The sequence below is a fragment of the Chaetodon trifascialis genome, chromosome 13 (genome assembly GCF_039877785.1).
Source record: "Chaetodon trifascialis isolate fChaTrf1 chromosome 13, fChaTrf1.hap1, whole genome shotgun sequence".
Lineage (NCBI taxonomy): Eukaryota > Metazoa > Chordata > Actinopteri > Chaetodontiformes > Chaetodontidae > Chaetodon > Chaetodon trifascialis.
In genome coordinates, this window is record NC_092068.1 from 26,739,391 (window position 1) to 26,766,890 (window position 27,500).

The 27,500-nt window shown below is 48.2% G+C and overlaps 1 protein-coding gene across 2 annotated transcripts in view; it reads left to right on the plus strand.

Annotated features, from left to right (window-relative positions):
- Positions 1-27,500, plus strand: part of atrnl1a (attractin-like 1a) — a 206,239-nt gene that overhangs the window by 157,119 nt on the left and 21,620 nt on the right. For both annotated transcript variants that reach the window (XM_070977907.1, XM_070977908.1), the window contains one exon: positions 11,016-11,111. In XM_070977907.1, the coding sequence (XP_070834008.1) occupies positions 11,016-11,111 (96 nt within the window). The remainder of the gene's footprint in view (positions 1-11,015; positions 11,112-27,500) is intronic.

Consider the following 27,500-nt stretch of genomic DNA (forward strand, 5'->3'; position numbering starts at 1 on the left):
AGATCCCAGTAATCCCAGTCATCCCAGAGTCCCTGCCAGAACTGGATCAAATCAGACAGAATAAGAAATTGTGTTTGTCATCATTTCCCTCAGTTGAAAATGTTTTTTTCACTTTAAAACAAATTCATTATGTTTTCAGTAACACCGTCACCACAGTCTTTTTTGTTTTTTGCTTTTAGTTTGTTTGTTTGTTTGCTGGTTGTGTGTTTTGTCATTGTTCTGTTGTTTCATTTGTTTGGAGGCCCTGAAAATGAGTAAGTACATCTCGAGGGGTTTATCCTGACACACACACACACACACACACACACACACACATACACACACACCCACACACAGGTCCTGCAGATTAACTCCAGCAGTCCAGAAAGATGAGCTGAGGACACAAACACACACAGTCTATTTATTCTGTGTATTCTGTGTGTGTGTGTGTGTGTGTGTGTGTGTGTGTGTGTGTGTGTGTGTGTGTGTGTGCGTGCGTGCGTGCGTGCGTGCGTGCGTGCGTGCGTGCGTGCGTGCGTGCGTGCGTGCGTGCGTGCGTGCGTGCGTGCGTGCGCGCGCTGGCCTGTGGAGAATGTGAATGGATGATGGCTGTCTGAGCAGGCCGGTGATGAGGTTAATGTGATAGGATGTAATGGATGACCCCTGAAAATGGCCCACTTCTCTTTTCTTCTCTCTCTCCTCTCCCTCTGTCTCTCCCTCTCTCTCTCTCCCTCTCTCTCTCTCTCCCTCTGTCTCTCCCTCTCTCTCTCTCTCTCTCCCTCTCCCCCCCCCCCCCCCCCCCATGTCTCTCGCCCTCTGTTAGCGGGTGGTGGTTTAGCAGACCAGGTCACTGCTCTGCCTCACGCTGCGGTCGCTGCAGTGAAAGGACGGATGGACGGAGGTTAGGGACATCTCATCGGCCTGTCTCTTTTTCTGTTTATTGTTCAGATTTAGACAAACCAGCCAAACAGCTGTGAATGTCCACTTTACTGCTGCACGTTGTCATTGTTTGCGATTATTGTTAGAATGAGCTCTTTCTGAGCTGTGACGAGCTTCAGTGGTAGCTTCAGACATGTTGAAGTCCACCTTAACGTGGCAGGTAAATGCATGAGAAGTCACTGGTGACTGTAGGAATTCCACATGAAACAGGATAATAATGTCGACTTGAGAATCTCAAACTGGTTTTGCATGTAGATGCTCCCACATTGTTTACATTAAAGTGAATGTTAACCTTTGCTCAGACTCTCCTGTAACGTCGGCTTTTCTAAAACAGTCTTTTTGGTTTTTTTTTCCTTTGTACTTCGATCCGATGCTCCTTCCTGAGCAGACGTGTTCGACAGCCCGTTTTCTGGCGGCGGTGGAGAGAAAACTGTCGTCCTCAGATGTTCAGCATGGCTTTTGAAGACGCTCAGGCCATCAAACTGTACACGTATGAGCTTTTCACAGCTTTGTTTCCACGAGCACGGACTATTTGGCCTATTTTTGCTCTGTTTGATCCGGATCTGTCTGTGCTGCCGTCTCTCCCTTGCTGAAGTGTTAGCAGTAATTGCCAGGCAGTTAGCTGTGAATGGGACTTATTGGTCATAATACAAGAGTGTGTCTGCCTTGTTCAGACTAACAGCTACAAGCCACACGATCTATAAGCCTTTTCTGTCTCTCTTTGTCTCTCTGGCCCTCGCTAATTAGCTCTTCAAATCAGCGGGGATTTATTGTGCCTCCACTGCAGGATGTGTTGAAGATGTTCAGCTGCGATCGGATCGTCCGACTCGCTCCAGCTGCAGCTCTAACGTCCCGCCTTCGTCTGTCACAGCTGTTTTTGGGATGTTTTCAGGAGTGTTTCAGACCAGACTGACATTTGAGACACACCTTGACATTTTGAATTGTCTTTCTGCTCGTCCTAACCTTGATAATCCGTCTCTTACAGAGTCCTGCAGCTCTGAAGCACCTCTCCAATCACTTACTGCTTTTTTTACTGAGACCTTGAAGGACCTGTGGCTCTGCAGGTTTCAGACCGACGAGCTTACCGCAGCACACGTGCTTTTCCTGAGCGCTGACTGTGCTGTGAATCATGGACATGCTTTGTGTTTTATGTATTTTTATTGCTTTTCATTCATGCCTGTACAGTCCAGTTCTTTTCAAATCCTCCTCCTCCATTGCACCAGGGCTCTGTAATGACTTGAATTGAATTTGCGATAGTTGCAGTGGATTCCTGTGGCATAATCCACTTTTCTGCTACCCATCTATGTGTTCATCCATCCATCCTTCCATTTTCTGCCACTTATCCTGAGCTGAGGCGTCGTGGCTGCAGGCTAAGTGAGGTAGTCCAGACTTCCCTCTCTCCAGCAGTGCTGTCTAAGTCCTCCTGGGGGATCTCGAGGGGTCCCTGAACCACATGAGATATGTTCTGGGGTCTTCTACCAGTTGAACGTGCACAGAAAACGCCCAAAGGAAGACGCCTCGGAGGCAACGGACGCCAGAAGCCCCTCAGCCGGCTCCTGAAGAAGCAGCGACCGTGCTCCTCCAGATGTTTGAGCCGCTTGCCTTCACTTCTCTCAGGCTGAGCCGACCACCTTCACTCATTTCAGCCGCTTGCATCTGCAGTGTCATTCTGTGGGTCATTACCAGATCTTTTGAAGATTAATTAGAAAAGCTTTGCCTTCTGGTTCAGCCGTCTCTTCACCATCGTCTGACAGCGCCTGCGTTACTGCTGACGCTGCTCCAACCCACCTGTCACATACTCCTCAAGGCCCTGAAGTAGACACCAGCGTCACTGTGCCAATAAACTGTTAATGTGCCTTTTCTCTGGATCGATCCACCTCTGAGCAAGCCGCTCGTTGTCTTTGTCCATCGCGGGGACGGAGCGATGGGAGCTGCTGTGGAGTGGTGGACTCTATCAGACCAGGATATCTGTGCCCTTGTTTACTCAGATCCTGCTCACCACATTCAGCCAGGAGACAAATGTGGACTGAAAACTTGGCAAACATGCCGGAAATGAGATTTGTTATCGCCTCTCGGTCGTGGCTTCTCTGGCATACAGATTCAAGAAGCGGACGTGTGTGTGTGTGTGTGTGTGTGTGTGTGTGTGTGTGTGTGTGTGTGTGTGTGTGTGTGTGTGTGTGTGTGTGTGTGTGTGTGTGTGTGTGTGTGTGTGTGTGTGTGTGTGTGTGTGTGTGTGTGTGTGTGTCTGCCTTTGTGCGCACCCACCTGTTTGTCTGCACGTATCCAACAGACACATTTGGCTTTTTGTCCAAGTGTCTTTATGATGTAAATCCAGGAGTGCGCCCGTGTGTGTCCTTTGTAAAGCAGCTGCATTGTATAAAACAAGCAGAGCAGCGGCGTCTCCGTCTCTGTCTCTGTCTCTGTGGACGCTGCGTCTGAAGCGACTCGGTCTTTCTTCAATGGCTCATATCATATTTTATGCCGAGAGGCGAAGCTGCAAATCCTATCTGTCTTCAGTCAGCAGTGAGTTTGAAAAGCCACATAATGAGGGAATAATTGAATACTTATCAGGATCAATCATTGTTGTGTGTGTGTGTGTGTGGATGCCTGTCATGGGACTGGGACGCTGTGTGTGTTCACCTCTTTGTGTCTGTTTGGAAAGTGTGTGTGTGTTGGTATCAGAAGCACGTTTTTGACTCCCACCTCAGGTTGGGGGCGAGTTGGCGCCCACTTTTTGCATCTGAGGGTCCTGCTGGTTGATGAGAGCACACCTCGTTGATGCCGGCTTTTCAAATGCATTAACATCCCGACACCCAGACGTGAAGTCACGTTTAGGCTGGAGGAAAACACATTCAGCCTTAAAAGACTCACATGAACCAGGCGGTTGAAAACATACATGTGGTCCAGAGAGGACGTGAGACGGAGACTGAGGTGGACAGATTGATGCACCGTCCTGTGCTTTGGTGAAGAGGAGGCTGAAGGCAAAGCTCTCGATGCAGCAGTCGGTGCATGTTTCCAGCCACAGCTGCGGCTCCAGACATAATTACTGTAATTACTGAAAGAATCCCACAAAGTATTGATTTGGAGGTCAAAGGATGCCAAGGTTAAATCTGCTCTAAGTGAAAGTTCTTCACACAAACGATAGTTTCCAAAGTGTTTGAACCTCTCGTGTAGATTTCACCTGTTCAACACAGCCAGCACGTTACGCTGTGTGATACAAGGTCACGCTTTAAAGCAGCTGAGGGGAGTCTGTTTCAGGCGTCACCTTCAGGGCAGGCGGACGAGCTCAGTAGACGTCCACGTGGACGTATTCTAGACATGTCCAACTAGGAGACTCAAGGGGAGACTCAGAAAAGACTGTTGGGATTAGACATCCCATCTGACCTGGGGACACCTGGACATCCTGTGGACAAACAGAATAAATGTGCTCCTGCTGTTTCTGACTGAATTTAAAGTTGATCAGATCACACAGTGAGGAAGAGGAGGGTAAACCTGGACACACCAAACCTCCACCACAGCTAACCTTCGCTCTCATGTTCATACCTACAGGCTGAGCGTTTAAGTCAGCGAACACGCATGTCCAGGAGCTGTGGGTGGAGGCTTGAGCTCCCAGGTTAAAACCACAGACAACATGCAGACCACGACGGCACACAGTAGGGTTGGGCGGTAATAAGGTACTGTATCCCGCGGTGTCTAAAAATAGCAACGGTATCAGTTTCATTACCGTCATTAAAAAGATGCTGTGCATATAGGTCTGTAGGGGTCGAACGTAAATGTAGCATCGTCATAACAAAAATGAAGTCCACTCCGTTCAGTGTATCTGGTTGAATTTTTACTCGAGGAAAAGGTGACTGTAAAAGCACATGCTAAGAATGAGCCTGAGCAGTCGTACAGGTGTTTTAACACAGGTGTGTCCAGGCGCTCATATGGGCGTGTAACGTTATCTCGTCCAAGCACACGGAGAAACTCCTCTGTTGAAAACACTTTCAGCTTTTTTCTGCTTGCTGTTGTTCTTTGCTCTCATGAAAGGACGAAATGCAAATAAAAGAGTGAAATCAGACTTGGGGCTGCTCAGCAGAGTCCTCTGTGAGACGCAGCGCTGAAACTAACTGTGGTTACGCCGGTCAACAGCTCAGCGACCCGCCCACATTCACCATAGAAACACCAATGACGATCCAGCAGGAAGTAACCCAGAGATAGGTTACTGCATGAAGAGCGCTCCCCCCACTCTAGAAACCCCCTCCTCTTTATGTAAACAAGCAGGACCTTCGTGATTGATGTCAAACTAACGCAGAGTCACAGGAGGAGACATTAGCAGCGTGTTTTCAGGCTGAATGTAACTTCTGACCTCAAAACAGCAAAGGTAAGACGTACTGTACGATTCAGCAAAGGTGTTTCTGCTCCTCTTTGGCTGCTAGCTCGCCCAGTTTCCATCGCACAGTGAGGAGGCAGACATCTTCGTCATCATCAGACTCTCTGCTTTCATATGATACCGAGCTTCTGTGGTTTGTGTGAAGCGGTGAAATCAGCATATGCCGTACCTTTGACGTGCGCTACTTTCCTGTTTTCATTACATGCGCATATAATTTCTTGTGGTATGAATCATGTTTCGTTTGGGTGCCCATGCTTGGTGGAGGGTTTTAGCTGAGTTTCTCCCCGTCAGTCTGATTTAGTTAGGACTGCTGCCTCTTAGCGTGAGCACTGACCGTCTGAACTGCGTGCATGTCAACGTGACTTTGAATGAGTCACAGTAACACCGTATACCCCGGGATAATGTGGGGAAGGTTTGACCGTATCAAAATCTGGATACCGCCCAACTCTAGCACACGGTCATCTGAATAAGTCGTTTAGCTTAAACATCAAACCACGGCTTTGCTAGCTTCCTGAAACAGGACATGATGTGCACATGCAGATGAAACCAGAGCGCTGATATGAATGTAAATGCAGCTGCTGGGCATGAAGCACAAAGGTCCTCATGGAGCTCAGCTCTGTGGAAGATGAGATTTCTCCTTCCCGTGAACATTTCCCTTCAAAAACACCCAGAGCGTAATTTGTTATGGCCAACAGACGCACAGCACCGTCCTGCTCTGCTGACACAGCAAAGACTCATTTTGCAGAGTCACGTGACGCTTGACCGGATTTCACATTAAAATAAGATTTTGCCTTTTGCTTTCGGTGCTGAACCGTAAAATGTACTGTCTCAGTCCCCCTGCTCGTCCCGTCCTTCTCATATTTGCATTTACTGTTGAGACGAGAGAGAACGGCCCTGCACCCTTCGGGGGACACTGAGAGACACAGTAACCCGGTGGACATCGGCCTCTGCAGGGCCAGTAGAGATATCAGAGTCCTGATGTTTTCCCATTTCTCACCCGAGGACATTATTAAACGTGAGGGTGATAAATTATAGTTCTTGTGAAACACACAGTCCAACATGGTGAAACTCTGGTTTTCTGTTGATTTGGGAACAAGTCAGAGAGAATTATACGCCCTGTCCAGAAGCGCTTGTTTGCCTCGTACCTCTGATTAAAACATTAATCAGACCTAAACCCGCAGCCTTCTGAGGCATTGATTAAACCATCCAGTTAGCTTACGGACGGACTGGAGGAACATGGCGCTGATGTTGCATTACATCCACAGGGGAACGCGGCAGTAACGCTGGCTGAGAAATGCTGTTTAATAGTCTCACATCAGCACATTGTGCGCTGTGTTTGGGTCCTGTGTGTTTTCTCTGAGTGTTTGTGTGTCCGTGTGCGTCTGCCTCGTCCTCCTCTTCATGCTGTTATTCTGCTCTTCATCCTCACAAAGCTTCGTTTCTCAACACATTTGTTCATTTAAAGTGGGCGTCACAGATCCGTGTTCAAAAGAACCAGGGTGCAGGTTTTAGCCGGGATCATTAGTCTATGATCACCTGGAAATAAGAAGACAGCAGGCGTCCTCGTCCACCATGTCCACCATGTCCACCACGTCCACCGCCATGTTCCTACAGTCACCACTGGTTTAGAAGCACCTTCAGCAGCCGCCATAGAGGACGTGAAGCGATGGGTCTTCAGCTGTATTCTGCACCCACATCACTGGATGCCACTAGATCTTGGACTTGCACCCTTAGTAACATTTCATTTGACATAATTAATGCATAATTAATTAATGTGAGTGTGAGGACGTCTCCTTTACAGCCGCCACTCTTCTGCTTTCAGGCTTTCCTTCAGATTTTGGAACCCGGCTCCAAAGCATCAGTGAAGTCCAGCACTGATGTCGGGTGATGGAGCCTTGTAGTTGGTGGTGATGGTGCTGATGGTGCTGGTGGTGTTGATGGTGTTGGTGGTGCTGATAGTGTTGATGGTGCTGGTGGTGCTGATGGTGCTGATGGTGTTGGTGGTGCTGATAGTGTTGATGGTGCTGATGGTGCTGATGGTGCTGATAGTGTTGATGGTGCTGATAGTGCTGATGGTGCTGATGGTGCTGATGGTTGAAGTCAGGGTGCAGATCATTCAGGCTCTTCCACATGAAACAGGAAGTGACCCTCGTCAGCGCTCGTGTGTGTTTGGTGGTACAGCCATTAAAATCATTTTGTACACAGGATGAAAACACACACGCTGTTCCTGACGCGTCTCCTCCTTTCTGAGGCTCTTTGTGTACATATTTACAGCCATTTGATAAGAGAAACATGCTGCTGCATTATTCGCCCACAGCAATCCGCCGACACACACACACACACACTGACATGTGCACACGGCTCGCAGGTGTGTTGACTCTGCCCTCGCCGAGCTGATGTGGCGTTTAATTGCGGCCGTGCTCGCGGCGAACCACTCATCGTGTTGTGAAACCTGTCATTTTGCACTGGAGTGCACCCGAAATCAGCAAACAGCACATTACGCCGATATTTCCAATCCGTCGAACAGGACCGGCAATTTGAGCTCGCAGGTGCTCCTGCGGTCGAGCGGCGTTCTGCGAAGCATAATTCGCCATGTGATTGGCTTCTTTGTTGCAGCACTCTCGTTTTTCTGCTGGCTGTCCATGCGTCTGTCTGTCTGTCTGTCTGTCCGGCCGGGACGGATGGATGGACAGACGGGAGGCCTCCCCTCGAGGCGACATAAGCAGAGTGAAAAGATGGGGAGTGTTCGCTCGTGTCGCCCTTTGATTCACTCAAAGGCGCTCGCCTAAAATCCTTGAAACCGAAAAACTAAATATTATTGCTGCCTCTGTCCCCCCCCCCCCCCTTTGTCATCCAGTGGCTGGTGTGTAGCATGGCGCCTTGTTTACAGCACAGCAGAGTTAATTAGCCGTTTTATGGCTGATTTACAGCCCAGCAGGCAGACGGAAGATGGCCGCTGCCTCGTCCTTGTTGCCCACTCAAGGTCTTGTCAAAGGGGACATTAAACATACAACACATGCTGGAGTGCACAGACAAGTGGTCCGTTTGATCAAAAAGAGCATTTATGTTTGCGTGTGTGTGAGCATAAAGTCGCACACACACACACACACACACACACACACACACACACACGCGCGCGCGCACACACACACACACACACACACGCACATGCACAGTCACAGCTCTGAAAGTGAACTCAGTGCTGAATGTTACTCCCACTTTTTATGTAACAACATAATTCAGCTGTCCACACTGATTTACGTGGTCACACACACACACACACACACACACACACACACACACGACCCGGCTCACCTTGGCTGCTTTGTGTAATCTCAGTGGAACAGGACTCCAGAGAACGAGCTGAGAACACCTCGTGTGACACACAGTCACACATGGCTGCACGCACACACTCAGTGGACTCAGGTTCATTTAGGTCTGCAGCCAGACTTCTTCTAATTAACAAAAAGAGGCCTTTCTGAGCCGGATTCACAATAATCTGCTGCGGCCTAATCGGGCTGTAGGAAGCGAACGTTATTGTAAGTTTGAACTTATCTTTGATTCTTCATTTGACTGAAACTGTCAAAGCCAACTGAGGCTGAGCTCCTCAGGACGATGAAGACTCTGATGTTTTGGTTTCTTTCCATGAGAAGCAGAAGTGGAGTCATCATTAATGCTGTTATTCTGCTGTAAATCCTCAGAGACCAGGTTTTGGAGAGACTCCTGCTTGACTCGCTGTCTTTGGCCGCCATCGTCCTCCAACTGTGTGTGTGTGTGTGATTGATGGATTACATTAGGTGGTAAAAGCCGTTATTTTGAAACAGGCTGTTTACAGACATGTGAGCCTGATGATGTGTTTCACTGCTCACCTCACCTTGCAGATACAGTGATATTAAAGGGGATATCAGCTCACCTGAAGCCCTCGGTGCACCCCTCCCTCTCATCCACACCTAGGCTCGCACAAACCTGAGCTGACATCTGCAGGAGGCTAACAGCGATGCTAGCAACCACACGCTGTCATCTGGACAGCGTTAGCACGCCGGTCGACAGCTAACAAGAGAAGACATCACATTAGCCGGCACGGCGGCGTGCTGGTGGAGCACTTGCCACCGCCGCTGGAGCGCCTGACTGCACTGATGTAGCTACAGGTGTAGTATTCATTCATGCTTCATGAGTCTGACACCAGCGAGCGAGCAGCCGGCGGCGCGCTAGCACAACACCTGACAGCTGGTTAATGTCAATGTGTGCAGCAGGAGAGGACGCAGAGGTGCTTCAGTTTGGGCAGAAGTAACAGAGAGTGGAGGCCGATGACAGTCAGGAGCGGTGCGCTTCTTTTATTCTTTCTCTCAGTAATCTGTCTGTCGTTAGTCCGTCCTAGTGTTCTTTAAATGGTTAAGACCCCTCGTCCATCCTTCTTGAGCTGCTTTTTAAGCTCGTCTCTGTCATCTGTGGCTTGGTGAGCGAATGATGGGAGCGACGAGGCCGAGAAGAAGGTGGGATTCTCTCACATCGTCTATTCACCAGCTTTATTTTTTCTTACTACCTCCTGTCTGTAGCACACTGAGCTCGCTTTTGCAGAAAACTGGATTTTCCCACACCGATACATGAAAGTTCATTTCATGTTCTTCATCTCTGAAAAAGCATCCGAGGTTGTAAACAAACTAAAGTTTTCTTTGCTGTGAGGGTCACAGTCTGCAGCCCAGATCCTCCATCTGCCTCCACCTATCAGAGGTGTGTGTGTGTGTGTGTGTGTGTGTGTGTGTGTGTGTGTGTGTGTGTGTGTGTGTGTGTGTGTGTGTGTGTGTGTGTGTGTGTGTGTGTGTGCGTGCGTGCGTGCGTGCGTGCGTGCGTGTGCACGTGCACGTGCACGATGCAGACTTTGCTGAAACAAACATCAACATACTGATGATTAGAGCCTGGTGCATAATGTGCCAGGAATGAGTTTGTTTTGCGTGAAACAGGTGGCCACCCCCGAGCTAAATGTAGAAACTACAGCCCATTAACACGTCTGTGGTGGAGTGGAAAGAGCTGGAAACAGGCTTCTGATGAGGCTGCAGTGAGCGTGAGCGTGTGTGTGTGTGTGTGTGTGTGTTCGTTCCCAGCATGCTTTTCTGCTTTGTGTTTTATATATCTGACTTTGTGTTTTCTGTCATGGTGTTTGGACCTCGTGCTGATGAAGGCCTCGCCGTCTGCCTTTGTTCATCTGACATTTCCTCATTAATGAAGTTTGCCCGTCCCCCTCCTCCTCCTCTCTGACTGTCTCCGTCCCCCCACCACCTGCCGTTCCCCACTCCTCTTCACCTTCCTCCTGCTCATATAGCAGCCATTTTGCTTTGATCTCTTCTCCCCACTTTTCTCCGTCCCTCCTGCCTTCATCCTTTCCTTTTTTCCTCCTTTACTCTCCTGCTCTGTCTCTCTTTCTACTTCTTTGCTACCGTCTCTTTTTTGCCGCCGTCCTTTTCACCTTCCTTTCCTCCTGATTCACACATGGTTATCGGTTCGATGCGTTCACGTGTTGCTTTCTGTGTGAACTTACAGTCCAGGTGGATATGAGGGAGCAGCCGACCTGCAGCAGGTCTGAGCGCAGCAGCTCATTGGCCAGCTGTGGCTGAGTGCGATCCAGCTGTGTTTTTGGCTTAGTGGGGTCTTCTGTCAGAGCCCCCCCTTACAGCAGCACGCTGAGTTAAAATTCCTTTCTCTCTCTCTCTCCTGTCTCGCTCTGCAGCAGCTGATGAGAGAGCGGCAGCAGATGGCCAGTCGTCCCTTCGCCTCGGTTGCCGTGGCGCTGGAGGTGGGCGGTGACCAGGAGGAGCTGCTACAGGTCAGCAAAAAGACACAAACATGGATCCAAACAGACACAGGCACAAACAAACAAACAAACAAACAAACAAACACACACGCGAAATAACGACGGCGTGTTGAGGAGAGCAGTGCAGACAAACACCTCCGACCTTCTGCCATGACGGTGTGTGACTGTGTGGGTGTGTGTGTGGATACACAACAGGCTGCTGACACCAGTAGCTCTGCTGGGAACGTTCACCAAACCCAGTGTGCTCAGTGTTAAGATGGAAGCAGTTCCACCTTAAGAGGAGAGTGAAGGGGTGAAGCAGCCTGTGTGGGTGGATGAAGGGTGCAGTTTGCTCACCATGAAGACAGAGTAACAGCAGAGCACACTGAGAAAAGTCTGCAGTGACTGGAGGCGAATGGACGCGTGATCCAGTGAAATGGCGGGTTGACGGCGTCGCGCAGAGCAGAGCTCGGCCAATCGGCATCAGCCCTTCATTTCAGAACAATGGCAGCGGCTAACCCACTGTTTCCTGATCAGACACTGACACACACAGGGAGCCGTGGGTGCAGACAGGCTCTACAGCTGGGTTTGTGGAGTCAAAGTGTTCTGCACATGGAGCCGACAGAAACCTGGAGCTGATCTGAGAGCAGCGAGTCATCAGCGTCTCTGACCACACGACAGGCTCTGTGCAGCGGCGCTCCGCCGGTGACGGGAAGCACTGTTCTCAGCTCAGGATGCAATTACTCTGTGGTGGACTGGTGGTTGCTGAGCTTTTAACCTCATAAACAACATTTCTATTGACCTGGTTTGTACTGAGCTCAACAAAGCAGCCTGAGCAGCAACAGACCGAGCTCGCTTTGACCCTGACTGAAGCTGCAGGTGGAGCGCCGCGAGCACGGTGAGGTTCGTGTCCGAGCAGCCGGGCAGCTTTTTATTTACAGTAGAATTAACAAACTAAATCATGGTCACAAGTCATTCGGTTGATCAGAAATATTTAGTAATTTTGCACGGATAAGAGCCTCATTTCCAAACCTGAACTTGTCCAAATATTGTTTATCTAATGCAGCTTTTCAGCTGCTTGAGGTGAAGTTCGTTCCAGAGGTTCCACAGGCGTGAGGTCGGGGGCGTCGCTGAGTTGATAGAAGTGAAAGCACATGTTCACAGGTCAGAGCCAGCAGGTGTGTTTCCCTGATGACGCACGAGCCCTCAGGTGTGGATGTCTGCACAGCTCACCTCGACAGCATCCACAGTCTGCCTCCGGACAGCCGACGAGGCTGAGAGGAGAGCCTCACCTTCACCCGCCGGCCCTGAAGGGTCCTCAGGAGGCGGAGTGGCCGGCGGAGCTTTCTCCTCAGGGGGGGTCTTCAGATGGTGGCGTCACCTCTGCTGTGAAGCCTCTTTAGATAAACTGACGAGGTGGAGTGGACCGACGCTCTGTGAATAGCAAGCAGGCCCAGCGTCCACTGTCATCCTGGGATGAGGAGATAGAGGTGGTGTGCTGGCGTGGTTAAGATGGAGGTGTGTGGGAGAGGAAGAGGATGGAGAGAAGGTGAACACAGATGATTTAGAGGAGTCAGTAGACTGAACATGGAGACCAAACGCTGCTGTGACTGTCTCTTCCTGTGTGTCCTCGTAAACTGCCACAGTGTACAGCGTCGTCTCTCTCTCGTCTCTCTGTTGTCTCTCCGTCGTCTCTCCGTCGTCTCTCTCTCGTCTCTCTGTTGTCTCTCCGTCGTCTCTCTCTCGTCTCTCCGTCGTCTCTCCGTTGTCTCGTGCTGAACTGAGTTTTGATGAAGTTCTTTAATGATCGATCGTCGTAATCTCACGACACAAGGTCCATGAAACAGCTAAATGGAGCGTTTGTCTCATTTGTTTGACCTTGACTTGATGTAACTCAGCATATTAATAATCCTGATAGAAGCAATGCATTGTGGGAAGTGAACTTTTACCCCTGAGCCATCTCTGTGCCCCCCCCCCGCAGCCCCAGTGGAGCCCAGTGGCAGATGCTGGAGGAGATTTGCTGCGATCAGGTCAACCAGCGGGACTGAAAGCCAGGAGAACGATCGCCCTCATTCATCAAACGACGGACGATAAGTGGCTCAAAACAAACGCCGGCGAGCGTCCAGAACACACACTCAAGTCAGAGCGGAGACTTTTGTATGTCAGGATCCAAAGAACTGCATTTTAGATAAAGAATTAGATAGAAGATATTTGCTTTGGGATCATAACTGTCATAAAGTTTTAATACAGTTTAAAACGACGTGATTTAACGAACCTGAGCCGAGTTTAATGAACAGCAGCTCACACACTGATTCCTCGAGATTTCCTCTGCAGCCTCTGAAGTCAGTGGTACGATCCGCTTCGAGATGCTCTGTAAACAGCATCGTCATGCTTTAAAATTCCTCCTCCACATGTCCCCCTGCCTGTCTCGTCTTCCTCTCGTCTCTCAGTGAGCTGAAGGTTACCGAGACAAAGCTGTGGACGGATATCTGCGCACGCCGCTTAATTAGTTTTAGCTCCGCTCTGACCGGGTCGCACTCGGCTCGGTTCACGAGCACGTGGAAAGCTCGGAGCACCTCCCTTATCTCTGCCTCTGCCTGGGTCCATTTCAGCACTGAAGGTGAGAGACAATAGGGCAGAACGCTGTCTTCACTCTGGGGTTAATTACACAACATCTGGTTCATAGTCAAGCATGCAGCTTAGCATAATTGTGTAATGAATGAGGGAAAGGGAACATTTCCGTGCCGCCCCGCTATTTTATGTTACATCCAGAGCGACCGAGTACGGTTAAACAAATAGAGTCATCATCAAGCCGTTTCACGCCGTGTTCAGACAGACAACACCTGTCGCTCCCTCGCTCTACAGCCATTCGGTCTGCGTGAGGAGGTGCATGAAGCGCGTGGAGAGGAGGGTGGTGCACGGCCTCAAGAACAGCGTGGTGGTGCTTTTTCAGCGCTCTCTGTATCTGGATCGTTCTCGTCTGCGTTCATCTTCCATCACAGACATTACACAACAAACCTTCAACATGACTCAGGATGAAGACTCGTCATGATGAGGAAGAGGCCAAACAGGTGTAGTGGTTGGATGGTGAGATGGAGGAGGAGACAGGTGAGTGTGGCGAGCTCACTCTCCTCATTGAGTGACCTTTCAGCGACCTCTGAAGATCAGAAACAGATGTTTTGTGTCTGTTTGCAGTTATTTGAGCAGCCGCGTCTCCTTTAATACTTCATCAACAGTTTGAATCTGTGCTGATTAAAACGTCTGACAGGTCACAACATGTTGATACCGATCGATCAGTGAAATGTTCAGACGACGTAAATCACCGTTTTCTGCAAAGCGCAGCGATAATAAACGTTGTTATTGTTACTTTAGGCCTGCGATGCAGAGAGCAGCTGCATTAACCGAGAAAACAACACGTTCATACGAACAGAACAACCCTAACCCTCCTGAAGAGAGCCGGCGTCAGCATCACACACACTCAGCCTAAACAGCCTTTTCCCAATGTGGGACACATCTTTGTCATAAGCCGCCCAGTTAACTGGACACACACACACACACACACACACACACACTGCTGTGCCGCCCAGCCAGCGTCTGACTGTGATTCACGTCTCCACCACGCTCTGCTGCCTTGTGGGTAAATAATGTATGTTCCTGTGTTTACCTGGAGTTTCCTCTCAGAGCTGCGGTCCACAGCGTCTCTGCTCAGACTCCCAGTCTTTGACTCCCCGTCAGTGACGAACAAACGCTCTCAGGATCCGTCACAGCGTGCGTGACTTCACGTGGTCGTGCGGTGAGCTTCACACGCTGTCAGGACGGACTTTGAAACGCTCTTCAGGTGGTTCTCCTTCAAAGAATCCTTCCTGTCCTCTGAAGGCTTGAATGATGGAAATGCTGAGGCGTCTCACAGATTAAGTGTCACAGCTGGAAAGATGCTTTTGTTATACTCTGGAATAAAAGGAGCTTCTGTCGGTGTTGTGAGGAGGAAGCTCACATGGCGAGGTGTCTGGACGGGTTAATGATACAAATCCATGAGTCTCAGCTGGAAGGAAACGCGTCGGTTTCATCCAGACTCTCGAATCATCTGCACTTTCTGAGGGATTAAAACTCAAAGTAGAGCCTGAAAACAGAAACATATGCTGTTCTACAGTATTTTACAGCCACGTGCTGTCGTGACGCCTTCATGCTAATTCAAAGAGTCAGTTCACTCACATAGTTTTGGTTTTATATGTTGAAGACGTTTCCTCCTCTCATAGAGCGTCGTTCGTTTCAGTGAATCTGGACGCTGAACTTAATGAATGTTTGTCGAAGCTGAGCTGAAAACCTGCTGAGAGCGACGTCTGTTTGCCTTCCACTGAACGGTCACGCCATTTCTTTCATCCTTCTGGATTTGAGTCTGAATCAGAATCTAAAACCAAAACAATACAAACGGAGGTCAGCGATGACACCCAGCTTTCATTTGGGATCACTGAGCATAAAAACACACAAAAAAAAACAAAAAACAAAATACTTTTTTTTTTCTATGTACTAGTCAGTAATTCCAGGATAATTTCCTCAGAGTTTTCAAGAATCTTCCTGGAAGTCACTGTAATTGTGGGCTGAGCATAGCTTGGATAATCATAGTAGTTTAATGTTAGAAAACTGTATTTGTGACAGTTGTCTGTGTGTCTGCTGTCCTTTGTCAGTTTGACAGACAATCTTACAGGAAATGATATGAAAACTGCGGTCACGTGAATCTCCGTGTAGTCGGCCATAGTGGTCGCTGCCTTTGTGTACAGAAACACCATCGACGACGGCACGTTATTCCTGAAACACAAACACCACGTCCACGTGCTGACGTCTTTACGCCTGTGCACGTGAACCGTCCTCCATATGTTAAATAGCAGAGTTTACGGCCCTGCTTCGCACCTCTTCCTCTCCCGGCTCGATCGGAGCTTTACAGCGTGTCACGGCTGCATTACAGAAGAGAGGCACAGTCATCAGCATAAATCGATGTTTCCACTGCCTCCATAAAGTACCGCCGTTACGTCGTAAAGCTGATGAGCCCGCAGCAACAAGCATCTGCACGCCTCCGCCTCAGAAGAGCAGTTCCCACCTTGCTGCTGATTAACGGCGGTCTCCTATTTTCATAATGCGGATGAATGAATCAATTTCATATCTTATGTTTTAATGTGGCGTATTTATTCTTCAGTTGCGGGGATTTAATATGCCTCAGGAAGGAGGGCTGCTGGGGGGGTGGATGGATGGGTGGAGGGAGGGAGGGAGGGAGGAATGATGGAGGGAGGGGGGAGGAATGATGGATGGAGGGGGAGGAATGAAAGGGAAAAGAGCAGATAAAGAATATTTATGACACCTGGAAGTAATGTATGTTCAGAGAGAAACACACACACACACACAAGAAGAATGAGAAAACACACACAGACACACACTGGTTTGCATTCATGGTGGACACGTGCGTGGACCGTCCTTTGGTTTGTTCTGGCTGGTCACCTGTGGCTGTCTCTGCGTCCGTCTCTGCGTCTCTCATGGCCGCGGCCTCTCTCACAAACACCGCCGTGTTATTAAGTCAATAACTCACGGCCGTCAGCCCTAACGAGGCTAAAACAAACCACTCCTCTTGGTGCTCTGCGTGCGCGTTAACAGGAAAGCTTGTTTTTCTTGGTCTTTTCATCGCGGGCAGGTGAGCGGAGGTGTCCTGAGGACCTGCCTCACCTGCAGCTGAACAAACGTACGACGCCCTTCAGCCGACTCTCTGCCTCGTTATCCCTCTCCGTTTCTTTCTCTGCTGCCTCTCTGAGGTAGACTTCACGTCGGTTTTCTTAGAGAGGGAGAATCACACTGCTGACACACAGCAGAAAAACCTGAAGCAGTCTGTGTTTTTTATCATTTTGCAGTTATCAATGAAGTAATTCAGGCTGAGGACAAAGTGCTCTGGCATGGAGAAGCACCGCGTTTCAGGTTAAATTAAAGAAATGGAAAATCCTGGATGAACTCGCCGACCCGGCTCAGACACAGCAGCTCTGCTGGGAGGCTCGGTCTCCTGCTTCAGTCTGGAACGACAGAGTGAGGGATGGAAAGGAGAGTTTTTACTTTTGGTTTTCATCTTTTGGCCGTCCTTTTCTGAGTGTCTGCGGTAATGAAGGTCTGACAGATCAGTGTGTTTAAGAGCCAGCTCATGAATCAGGATGTAGATTCATCTGTATTGTGAACAGTCCAGTCCGATGGCGTCACGCCCCGTTTACACCACATACAGTCGACCAGTTAATGACCTGACATGCAGCCTAGTTAATGCTTAACATGCAGGAGGCATGGGGGGGGGGTGTCTTTGTCTCTGGAAGATGAGACTCAGCGCCTGCAGTGGATGTTGGACTGAGCTGATTTGAATGCTAAGCTACATGCAGCAGAGAGGAGGTGGTCAGCGTTTTAGTTTTTACTTCACGCAGCAGTGAAATCAGTTTTGTCTGCCTGAACTCGGATCAAGGCTTCGCTGCATCTTTGTTACCTTCTGACAGGCAGCGGCCTCCCAGTGGACCAATCAGCACGCACTCACGCCGTGCAGCTAAACATTGTTCAAATCAGCTGACTTTCCAATCACGTAGAGAAATGTGGATAAAAACATCTGGAATATTTGATGGAACTGTGCAGCCGTAAAAGGTCTGAATATTCTACAGCTTCAGTGAATTATCAAACGAGCTGATACGGTCCACGTTATCCTGTCCCAGAGAGCAACGAGAGGGACTTTCTAACTTCCTGTCAACACTTGTGCTAAATTTATTACGGCCTGCGTTAGAATGCAGCTTTTCATTCAACCACTGAATTACATGTTGAACCAAACTGGAGCTAAAAACCTGATGAGAACTCTAACCCTGGAGCAAATGATCGTATCTGATCCCCTCCATTCGCTCCAAAGGTGCAGCAGCTCAGCTGTTCATTCATTGGTCGCTCGTCTTCACGCAAAAACAACAGTTAAAAAGCTAAAGCTAAAAAGTATTTTTCCTCCCTCGCTGCAGTTTCGCACACTTCCTGTCCCTTGTCTTCCTTCTGTCCCTTCTGTCCTCTCCCTCCCTGCGTCCCCCCTCCCTCTCTCTCCTGCTGTCTGACTCCGTCCTTCATGTAGTTTAGTGCCAGTTTCAGGTTCAGCTGACCAAGCAGGCGCACCCATTATATCCTGAACACTCAGCCAGTGAATACAGGGTGTGTGTGTGTGTGTGTGTGTGTGTGTGTGTGTGTGTGTGTGTGTGTGTGTGTGTGTGTGTGTGTGTGTGTGTGTGTGTGTGTGTGTGTGTGTGTGTGTGTGTGTGTGTGTGTGTGTGTGTGTGTCTGCCAGCATCACTTCCTGTATCTCAGTTCTGAGCTCCACTGAAACAATAAGAAGAACAGTGAACTCAGAGCAGTGTGTGTCTGCATGTCAGCAGGAAACGCTCGAATGCCACCTCCTCTGAATGAGGAGGAGATGTGAGCATCGCTGCCAATAAGAGCCTCAGCAGGTCAGAGGTGGAGGTGTGCACGAGAGCAACAACCTGACGCTGTGTGACAGACGATGCACACCTCATCCTCTCGTGGCGTTAGAAGTTGGATTAGCAGATGGAGGCGTTGACATGATCACAGTGATATAGTTGATGAACAGCAGGAGGACAAACAGGGTCAGAGGGCGCTGACTGGGCGCAGACAGTCGTCCTGTGAGACAAACAGGTTCTGACCTTTAAGCTGAGTTTCACTTCGCCCAGGCTCTCCACAGTTTCCTCCTGGGCAGCTGGTGAGCTGCTGTTTCTGCTGCACTCTGAGCAGAAAAACTGTTTTCAGGTCAAGTTTCCTCCAAACACCTCAGAGGACCAAGTCAACAACGTACAGGAGAACTTTTCTCTGAGTCCGTCAGACTCTCTCTGAACTCTGAGTGGAAAAATGCTGACGTCTAATAAAACTTCACACCTCCAAAGACGGCTTTTGAGGAGGGGACAGTTATTATCGGAGGGTTACTGCTGAGTCTCTGCATAAGGGTTTGACTGGAAACCAAAGCCATGAAGGTTTGTAGAGTAAAACATCCATTTTATCCTCTAATTATCCCCTGAAGGAGCTTTCAGATAAGAGCTGTGTAAAAGCTACGAGGCTGCGCTGTGTGAGGCTTGAACAGAGAGAAATATTCAGACCTGAGAGATCCACCATCTACCTGCATCACGTTTCATTGACTTCATAACCTTCTGGATCTTCACTGCACTCGTGGTGGGTTTTAGTTTGAAGTGATGGACTCCAGCTGCAGAGGACACAAAGATCATTTCATATTGAAGCTGCCAAAGCTGGAGTTTTACATCATAGCAGCCTCGAAGTTAGTCGTGTCCAACGCCATCGAGATGAGGATGGCGGTCGACTTCATGGATGTGTTTCTTGAACTACATTTCTTCTGCTCGTCTGTCCGTGCAGCCCAAAGTGTTTATACCTGCTCTGGATGACCAGACGTCATGGTGGAAAGTCCTCCTCCTCCTCCTCCCTGCTCTTCTTCTGCTCCTCTCATTGTCTTGACTCTCTGCCTTCTTTCACTCCTTCTAACACCCGATCGTCGCTGTTTGAAGCCGGTTGATTGTCGCTTTGTCTCTGTGACACAAATGATTTGACGCCCAGTGATTGGCTGTTAAAAGGATGTTTTAAGAGGCTGTTAAGTGATCTGACGAGGGCTTTGCTGAAGCGCACTGACGCTCTCTCTCTCGCTCCGTCCACAGAGACTCCTTCAGTCGTCCTCCTAATGAAGCAGCACAGCAGACGTTTTGAATCGCTGGCAGGACTTACAGATGGAGGTCCAGGAGTGTGGATTCATGCTGCCGTATTCTTTCTCATTAGGCCGTTTCCTCAGCACACAGCCTTTTCTTCTCTGCCCTCTTAATGATGAGTGTGTTTCTCTGTTCTCCTCTTTTCTTCCTGATCGATATCTCCGCTCCTCCTCCTCCTCCTCTACAATCCGTCAATACTGAATTTGGAGGGGGAAAAGCCTTTTCAGGAAAGATGATGGCCTTTGGAGCTTTGCTATGTGCACATGCATCCAGGCGTGTGTGTGTGTGTGTGTGTGCACATTTATGCAGTACAACAGTCTGCATGTGCAACCAGGTGTGCATTTGTGTGTATATCCTCCCTTGTGGATGCAACTACACATCCTTGGCAGCCAGAAAACACATTAATCTTTCCAACACTAATAGTAAAACGTAGAAGTGGAGAGGACAGAGAAAGTGTGTGTCTCTGTGTGTGTGTGCGTCTGGAGGAGGAGGTGGAGGAGGTGGAGGAGGGGGTGAATGAAAGATATACTCCACCTCCCGAATTAAGAAGAGGCAAAAAAAAAAAGTTTGGCTTTCATGAGGCATTAGAGGGATGATTAATTTGGCGTCTCGGAGAGAGAGATGGAGGAAGGGAGGGATGGATGGAGGGGGAGAGATGGAGGGGGAGAGGGATGGATGGATGGATGGATGGATGGATGGATGGATGGAGGGGGAGAGATGGAGGGGGAGAGGGATGGATGGATGGAGGGGGAGAGGTGTTGAAGTGGCCCCTCCGTCCTCCCTTGCAGTAATAGGATTGTTCGCTCACCGACGTGCTGATTAAAATGGAAATTCAACGCCGACACACACATACACATACACATACACATGCACACACACGCACACACACACACACACACACACACACACACACACACACACACACACACACACACACACACACACACCCCTCTCTTCCACTCATCCACAAACACACACAATCATACAGTGTGCTTAATATGCAGGTGTGTGGAGACGAAGGATGTGACCCGCTGTCCCACTCTGAGGACCGGCAGAGGGAGGAGACAAGGAAATGACAAACAATAAACAAGTAGAGAGAGAAGTGAAGACGGAGAGAGAGAAAGAAAAGATAGAGAAGAGAGGGAGAAACAGAAGCAGGAAGGACGACAAACACAACATGGTGGAAATTTAGTGGAGAGAGGAATGAAGATCATCATCGTCTGTGGAGACGTGATTCTTCCTCTAAGACGCTGTCTTTTAACTGGACGTAGGAGGAACTGATGGACACCTCGGATGTGTGCGTCCTCACATCTGCAAGACACGTGTAAGTTAATGAACGGCGGCAAAAAGGAGGGACGTCCTTTAGCCCTGATCTGCTGCCACATGGACGCACTTTCTGATCGCCAGGGACACGAACAGAGACGCTGTCACTGTGTTCTTCTGCATCCTGATGCAGGAAGAGCTTCACGAGCCCTGCGTGACCGTCAGCTGGAGCCTCGTTAAAACCAGCCAGTTTTCAGTCTTCCAGAAGGATCGACCTGACGTTTGTTAACAATGTTCATGAGGTGATTTTAAGGTGATTTTCATCATCTTTTCAGTTAAACTAACATGAAGAAGTCTGCTAGAGAGAAGATGTCTCGCTCTGTCGAGGTGTGAAACCTCCAAAAATACAGAAAAAACCTACAAACTGTCCCTCGTGTATGATCCTGGACAGACGCAGCGACTGCAGAGACTCAGTGACAGTCAGCGTTTGAAAGATCCAATGACTTCACCGAGAAGCAGCTGGACTACAGCGAAGCTGCTAACAGAGAAAAACGATCAAAATGATGATGATCATGTGATAGAAAGTACAAAAAGAGTCACAGGCCAACAAGTTTCCTGCAGGAAGAGCTCTAAGGTCATTTAAGAAAAATTTAATTTAAGATTACACAACGAAAATGTCCTGAAGTTGGTGGGATGTCAGCTGTGAGTTAGAGCAGAGGAGCAGAGGCTCACTGAACAATGATTCCTCTCCTTTTACGGCCCGACATTGTTTGTAGATTCAGTAGATAAAGAAAAAGTAGCTCGACTGCATGAATGCAGTGTGAGTGCAGCTGAACGAGCAGAAGCTCCTGCAAACCGTCGTCAGACTGCTGGTTTTAATAAGATGGCGTCCACGGCGTCCCAGCAGCCCAGTTTAAGCTGGGCCTGTCCTCAGGTTAAACTTCACTCTGACATCCTGACAGAGCCGGCTGTCCGCAGGCAGACGTCCATGAAGGGAGGAGCTCATTTCAGGTATCGCTCTCAAAGTGTGTAAAACACCTGCTGGTCCACCGCCGTCCACCACGGTCCACCGCCGTCCACCACGGTCCACCACTGTCCACCCTGTCTGGGACACACTGCAGCGTCTCCAAGGCGTCCATCACGTCGCAGTTTGGATCCAGACGCCGAACGTACTCGTTGATGTGGAGGAAAACGTGTTCAAATAACCTTTATTTAAAACCACGTTTGTCCTTGGCTGCTGCCTCTATCGCCCCTCCACAGGATGGAGGGCAGGAGAAGGAGAGATGACGAGACAGAGGCGAGAGAGAAGATGACGGCGCTGAAATCAGCACACACACACACACACACACACACACACACACACACACACACACACACACACACACACACACACACACACACACACACACACACACACACACACACACACACACACACACACACACACACGCGCGCGTTTTTCACACGCTGTCCTCTGGCGGATCAGCTGGTCTGTTACGACCTTTGGCACCAAGCGCCTCGTCAGTGAATGTGATGATCGGCGTTTGGTGTTTCCTGTCTGCTGCGGCGTGCTTTTGGTTTGTTTGTCTGGTTTGACGACTGAAAGGTTCACGACTCCATCGCTGCTTAATTATGTGATTCAGGAGATTTTTGTTTTTATAGATCCAAGAAGAGTGAATCGATTAAGATATGTGTGTGTGTGTGTGTGTGTGTGTGTGTGTGTGTGTGTGTGTGTGTGTGTGTGTGTGTGTGTGTGTGTGTGCCCTTCTCCTTCCCTCCACCCTCCTGTTATGTTCTCCTCCCCTTCTTCTCCCTCCTCCTCCTCCTCCTCCTCCTCCTCCTCCTCCTCCTCTCTTCTCTGCAGCCTATGACTCTGTTCTCCTGCTCTTTAAAGTTTTTTCTCCTCTGCTTTCTTCTCCTCCTTTCATCTCCTTCCCTTCTTCTCCTCTCGCTCGCTGTCCCTCCTTTCATTTCCCCGTCACCTTTCCTGCCCTTGTGTCCTTCCTTTTCCTTTTCTCTCCTCCTTCCTCGTCTCCTCTCCCTCCTCCTGTTTTCCTCTGATCCTCATTTCCTATAATTTTGTCTTATTGTTGTCCTCATTTCCTCTTCTCATCTCTGTCCTCTCTTCATTTCATCTCCTCATTTCCTCTCCTCTTCTTGTTTGCTCTCCTCACCTTATTTCCTTCCCTCTCCTACCCGTTACTCTCCTTGTTTCCTATCCCATCGTTGTTTCCTCTCCTTATTTCCTCTCCTCCACCTGTTCCTCTCCTCTCCTCTCATCACCACTCTGCTTTTCTTATTGTTTTCTCTCCTCATTTCCTCCCCTCTTCTTCCCCATTTCCTCTCTTCACTTCAACCTCAACTTTTCTCTCCTCTTTTCCTCACCTGTACTTGTTTCCTCACGTCTCCTCATTTCCTCTCCTTGTTTCCTCTCCTCATTCATCTCCTCTCTTCCTCTGCTTGTTTCTTCTCCTCTTTTCCTCTCTAACTCCTCATTTCCATTAATCTCTTTGTTTCCTCTTTTCCTCCTCTAATTCATTGTATCCTGTCTATGTTTCCTCTCATCTCCTTATTTCCTCTCCTTGCTTCCTCTCCTCTCCTTGTGTCCTCTCTTTTACTCTGTAAATCCTTGTTTTCTCTTATTTCCTCCCCTCTCCTCAATCATCTCCTCTCCTTGTTTCCTCTCCTCATTTCCTCATTTTCCTATCCTCTCGTCATATCCTTCTCTAGCTCCTCTTTTCCTCTCATCTCCTTGTTGTGTGTGTGTGCGTGCGCGTGTGTGCGTGCGTGTGCGTGGACTTGTCTGGGTGTTGGAGGACGGCCTGCTGGATGTCCTCATACAGATAGCAGAGCGACCTCTCCGCGGGGCCTTTTTGTTTACTTGTTTACAAGTTGCAGATGACAACAAACTGTTGTCAGGAGCAACAGGAGAGAGTTGAGGAGCAGCTCTCTCTCTCTCTCTCTCTCTCTCTCTCTCTCTCTCTCTCTCTCTCTCTCTCTCAGTGTGTGCTTCGCTCTCTAAAGGTCGGAGGTCATGAGCGGTGTGCAGCCGCTCTCAGATTTGCAGCTTCTGAAGTGTCACAATGAGACGAGGAAGAGGAGGAAGCGATCAAACACGGTTCTCCATTACGACCTTCGTGTTAATGTGTTCTAATGAGGCTTCATTAAACGTGACTGTCAGCCGTCGTTCATCAGTTTTATTAACTGCACTCATTTCTGCTGAAGCCTCAATCTGCCAAAGTAAACAAAACACCGACACGTTAAAAAGCGCGTTGCCTTTAAAGGCATCAGTAAACAGGCCCGCTCTTCCTCACACACAGAGCCTCCTCTCCCTCACTCTAACCCTGATCTGTGATCTGATGTGTCACGCTTTCATGTGATGAATCGCAGCTTCCAGGTTCGGTTTGTGTTCAGGAGCTACGACGTCCTTTCTGCTGCAGCGTGAAGCCGTTCAGTCTTTAAACAATCAGACGCTTTCATTCACCTTCAGACGTCTTCATTTCTAAAGAAGTGTTTTGCTCTGAGCAGCAGATGAATGATGCTCTGACGTGTTGCTCGGAGCCGAGCTGGTTTCCAGCAGCAGAAGCTCCGGCTGCTTATCGTGCGTGAGCAGCCTAATTGCTTCTCCTAAAGTGCCGTTTAACATCATTCATCCCCCGTCAGGCTCCGAGTGTGATCCAGAGGTCGTCATGGGTCCACAGAGCTGGATCGGACACAAAGCATTTCAAACATGCAGAAACCATTCTCCACTAAACAACGAGCAGCAGCGGATGAAAAGAGCAGAAATGCAGAATAATGAACTTTTTATTTGTGAGGCAGCTTTCATTGTTTATTGTTTATTAATTTTTAGCACCTGTTAAAAAGTCAACATTACAATTACCAAAGAAAAACTGACAATCACTGATATAAGAACTTTTTAAAAAGAAAAAAAACAAAGGGAAACATGCAAGGAGGTCCTAAAAAACCCTGAAGGGGCTTGACAAGAGGACTTAAACAGGAGATAAACATTAAATTGGATATTGTCATATGCATTAAGGTATAAAATCACTCGGAAGCTCACACACGAGCATGCGCTCACACACACTCGCACACACATACACAGATCAGGTGGTATTATTGATACAGCAAGAAATCTTTCACTCATTTTTTAAATGATTCATAAGAAAGTTTAACAAAGTGGGAAGGAAGTGAATTCCATAAGTTGGATCCTTTGTAAGAGATCTTAAATTGTGTTTTATTTAAAGAACCATATACAAATTGAATAATTTGGAAACTATTAACCTGATAAATATTGAGAATGCCGAATTTACGAAACAAAGGTAAGGACTGACTTCTTGAGGCTGAAAGGGCAACGATCCTCATTGCTTGTTTTTGTAACTTAAAAATTGGTTGCAGTTTTGTTTGGTGAGTACTGGCCCAGGCAGTGTTAAATCATAGAATAATGTAGGTTGAGGGAGACTTTTGTGTTTAAAAGATTTTTCCAATTATCACAATATTTTTTGCAATTTTAGATGAAATAAGTGAAATATGAGGTTTCCAAGATAAGTTTTTATCAATTAGTACACCAAGAAAACAACATTATCGATCAACACTATATTCTATATATTCTCGTGAAGTTTCTTGTGATTGTTACTAAACAGAATAAAATTTGTTTTCTTAATTTTTAGTGACAATTTGTTGATTTTTAACCATTTAGAGATTTTATGTAATTCTTCATTGACAACTTTTGCAATTACATTAGGAAAAAAACAAACTAGTATTGTCAGGAAATAAAATTTTGGTACATTGGACAAATCGTTAATATAAATAAGAAACAATGGCCCGAGGATAGATCCCTGGGGAACACCACATTTTATAGTGAGAGGAGGGGAGTTCACTCCTTTGAAAGTTACAAATTGTTTCCTGTGGTCCAAGTAACTGGTAAACCACAACAATGCTTGCTCACGCAGCAGTGTTCATCAGTTACTTCATGCTGAGTGATGAGTGAGTGAAAAAGTGAGTGATTCACACAGAACAGGCAGAATGGACGTAAACACAGGGATGAGAAATGATCGTGAAAGTAACAGAATAAGAATAAAAAAAGAATGAAATGATAAAATATAGATGAAAACACAGAAAGCATAAAGTCCAGTAAAATACAGTTTAAAAGATCTAAGCTGAGGTTCAGACCTCATCAGGAAGTCCCCCTCTCTTCTCTTCTCTTCTCTTCTCTTCTCTTCTCTTCTCTTCTCTTCTCTTCTCTTCTCTTCTCTTCTCTTCTCTTCTCTTCTCTTCTCTTAATGGCTGCTTAAAGGCTAATGTACATCTTGTGGTTGTTAATGTAAAGTCGCTTTAGATCTGAAACCACTCAGGTGTTACACCTGTTGACACACAGACCAGAGGGACTGGGACATCTCTGAATCCCAGTTACATGGAATATATTTGGACCCTGTCTAATTCCTGGGTCAGGGCTGATTATCTCTCAAGGATTTTCTATACTGATCACCTTGATTTCATTATCAGTTCCTGATTGATCCTTTTTTCCATGCCAGTTTTATAGAAGACTACCTTAGATTATGGTCAATCAATCGATTGATCGATCGATCAGTGATCATCTGTGCAGCTGTCGGAACGTTTGCCTTCATCGTCAGCGTGGCGTTCCTGCACAAGAGACCGTCAACGCTCAGTAAACCTCATCCAGAAGAAAATCCTTTAATTCCAAAAGAGGTGTTGCTGAAAGACTTTCCATCTCCAGTGGAACACACACACACACACACACACACACACACACACACACACACACACACACACACACACACACACACACACACACACACACACACACACTCTCTCTTTCTGTCTCGCTGCCTGATCAGCACCATTTCCTCTCAATCCAGCGGACTCCCCGGGGAGGATGGCGACAGATACAGACAGCAGAGAGAGGAGGAAATGGAAAGAAGGGCTTTGGATGGAGGGACGATTGGACACGACAGTTTTCTGCCCAGCGGGGGGGACATGCATGGCCGGTCTAATCGGCTGAGGAGGGCACGGCAGGGGGGCATCTCCACACCTCGGGGGTCAGAGAGCAACACTGAGCCCCTCAGTCCAGGCCTGAGCCCTGTGTGTCACCAGGGAGGACGAGGAAGAGGAGAGAAGTGATCATTTCTGCCCGTCTTCAGATGTTTTGTCCCCTGGAAATGAACGTCGTCACCGTCACACCTTCAAACGTGCCATTAATGTGCCGCTGAGTCCTAATGAATCAGTATTTTTAAGGCACTTTTGCACAAAACAAAGAGATGAGAAAGGCTGAAAACTTGATTTGAGGGTTTTTATAAAACTCTCACAACTTCAGTGTTTCTTCCTCCTCAGCCGACGAGAGTCGATCCTATCTCAGTTCGATCTGTGTGTTTTAGGTGCT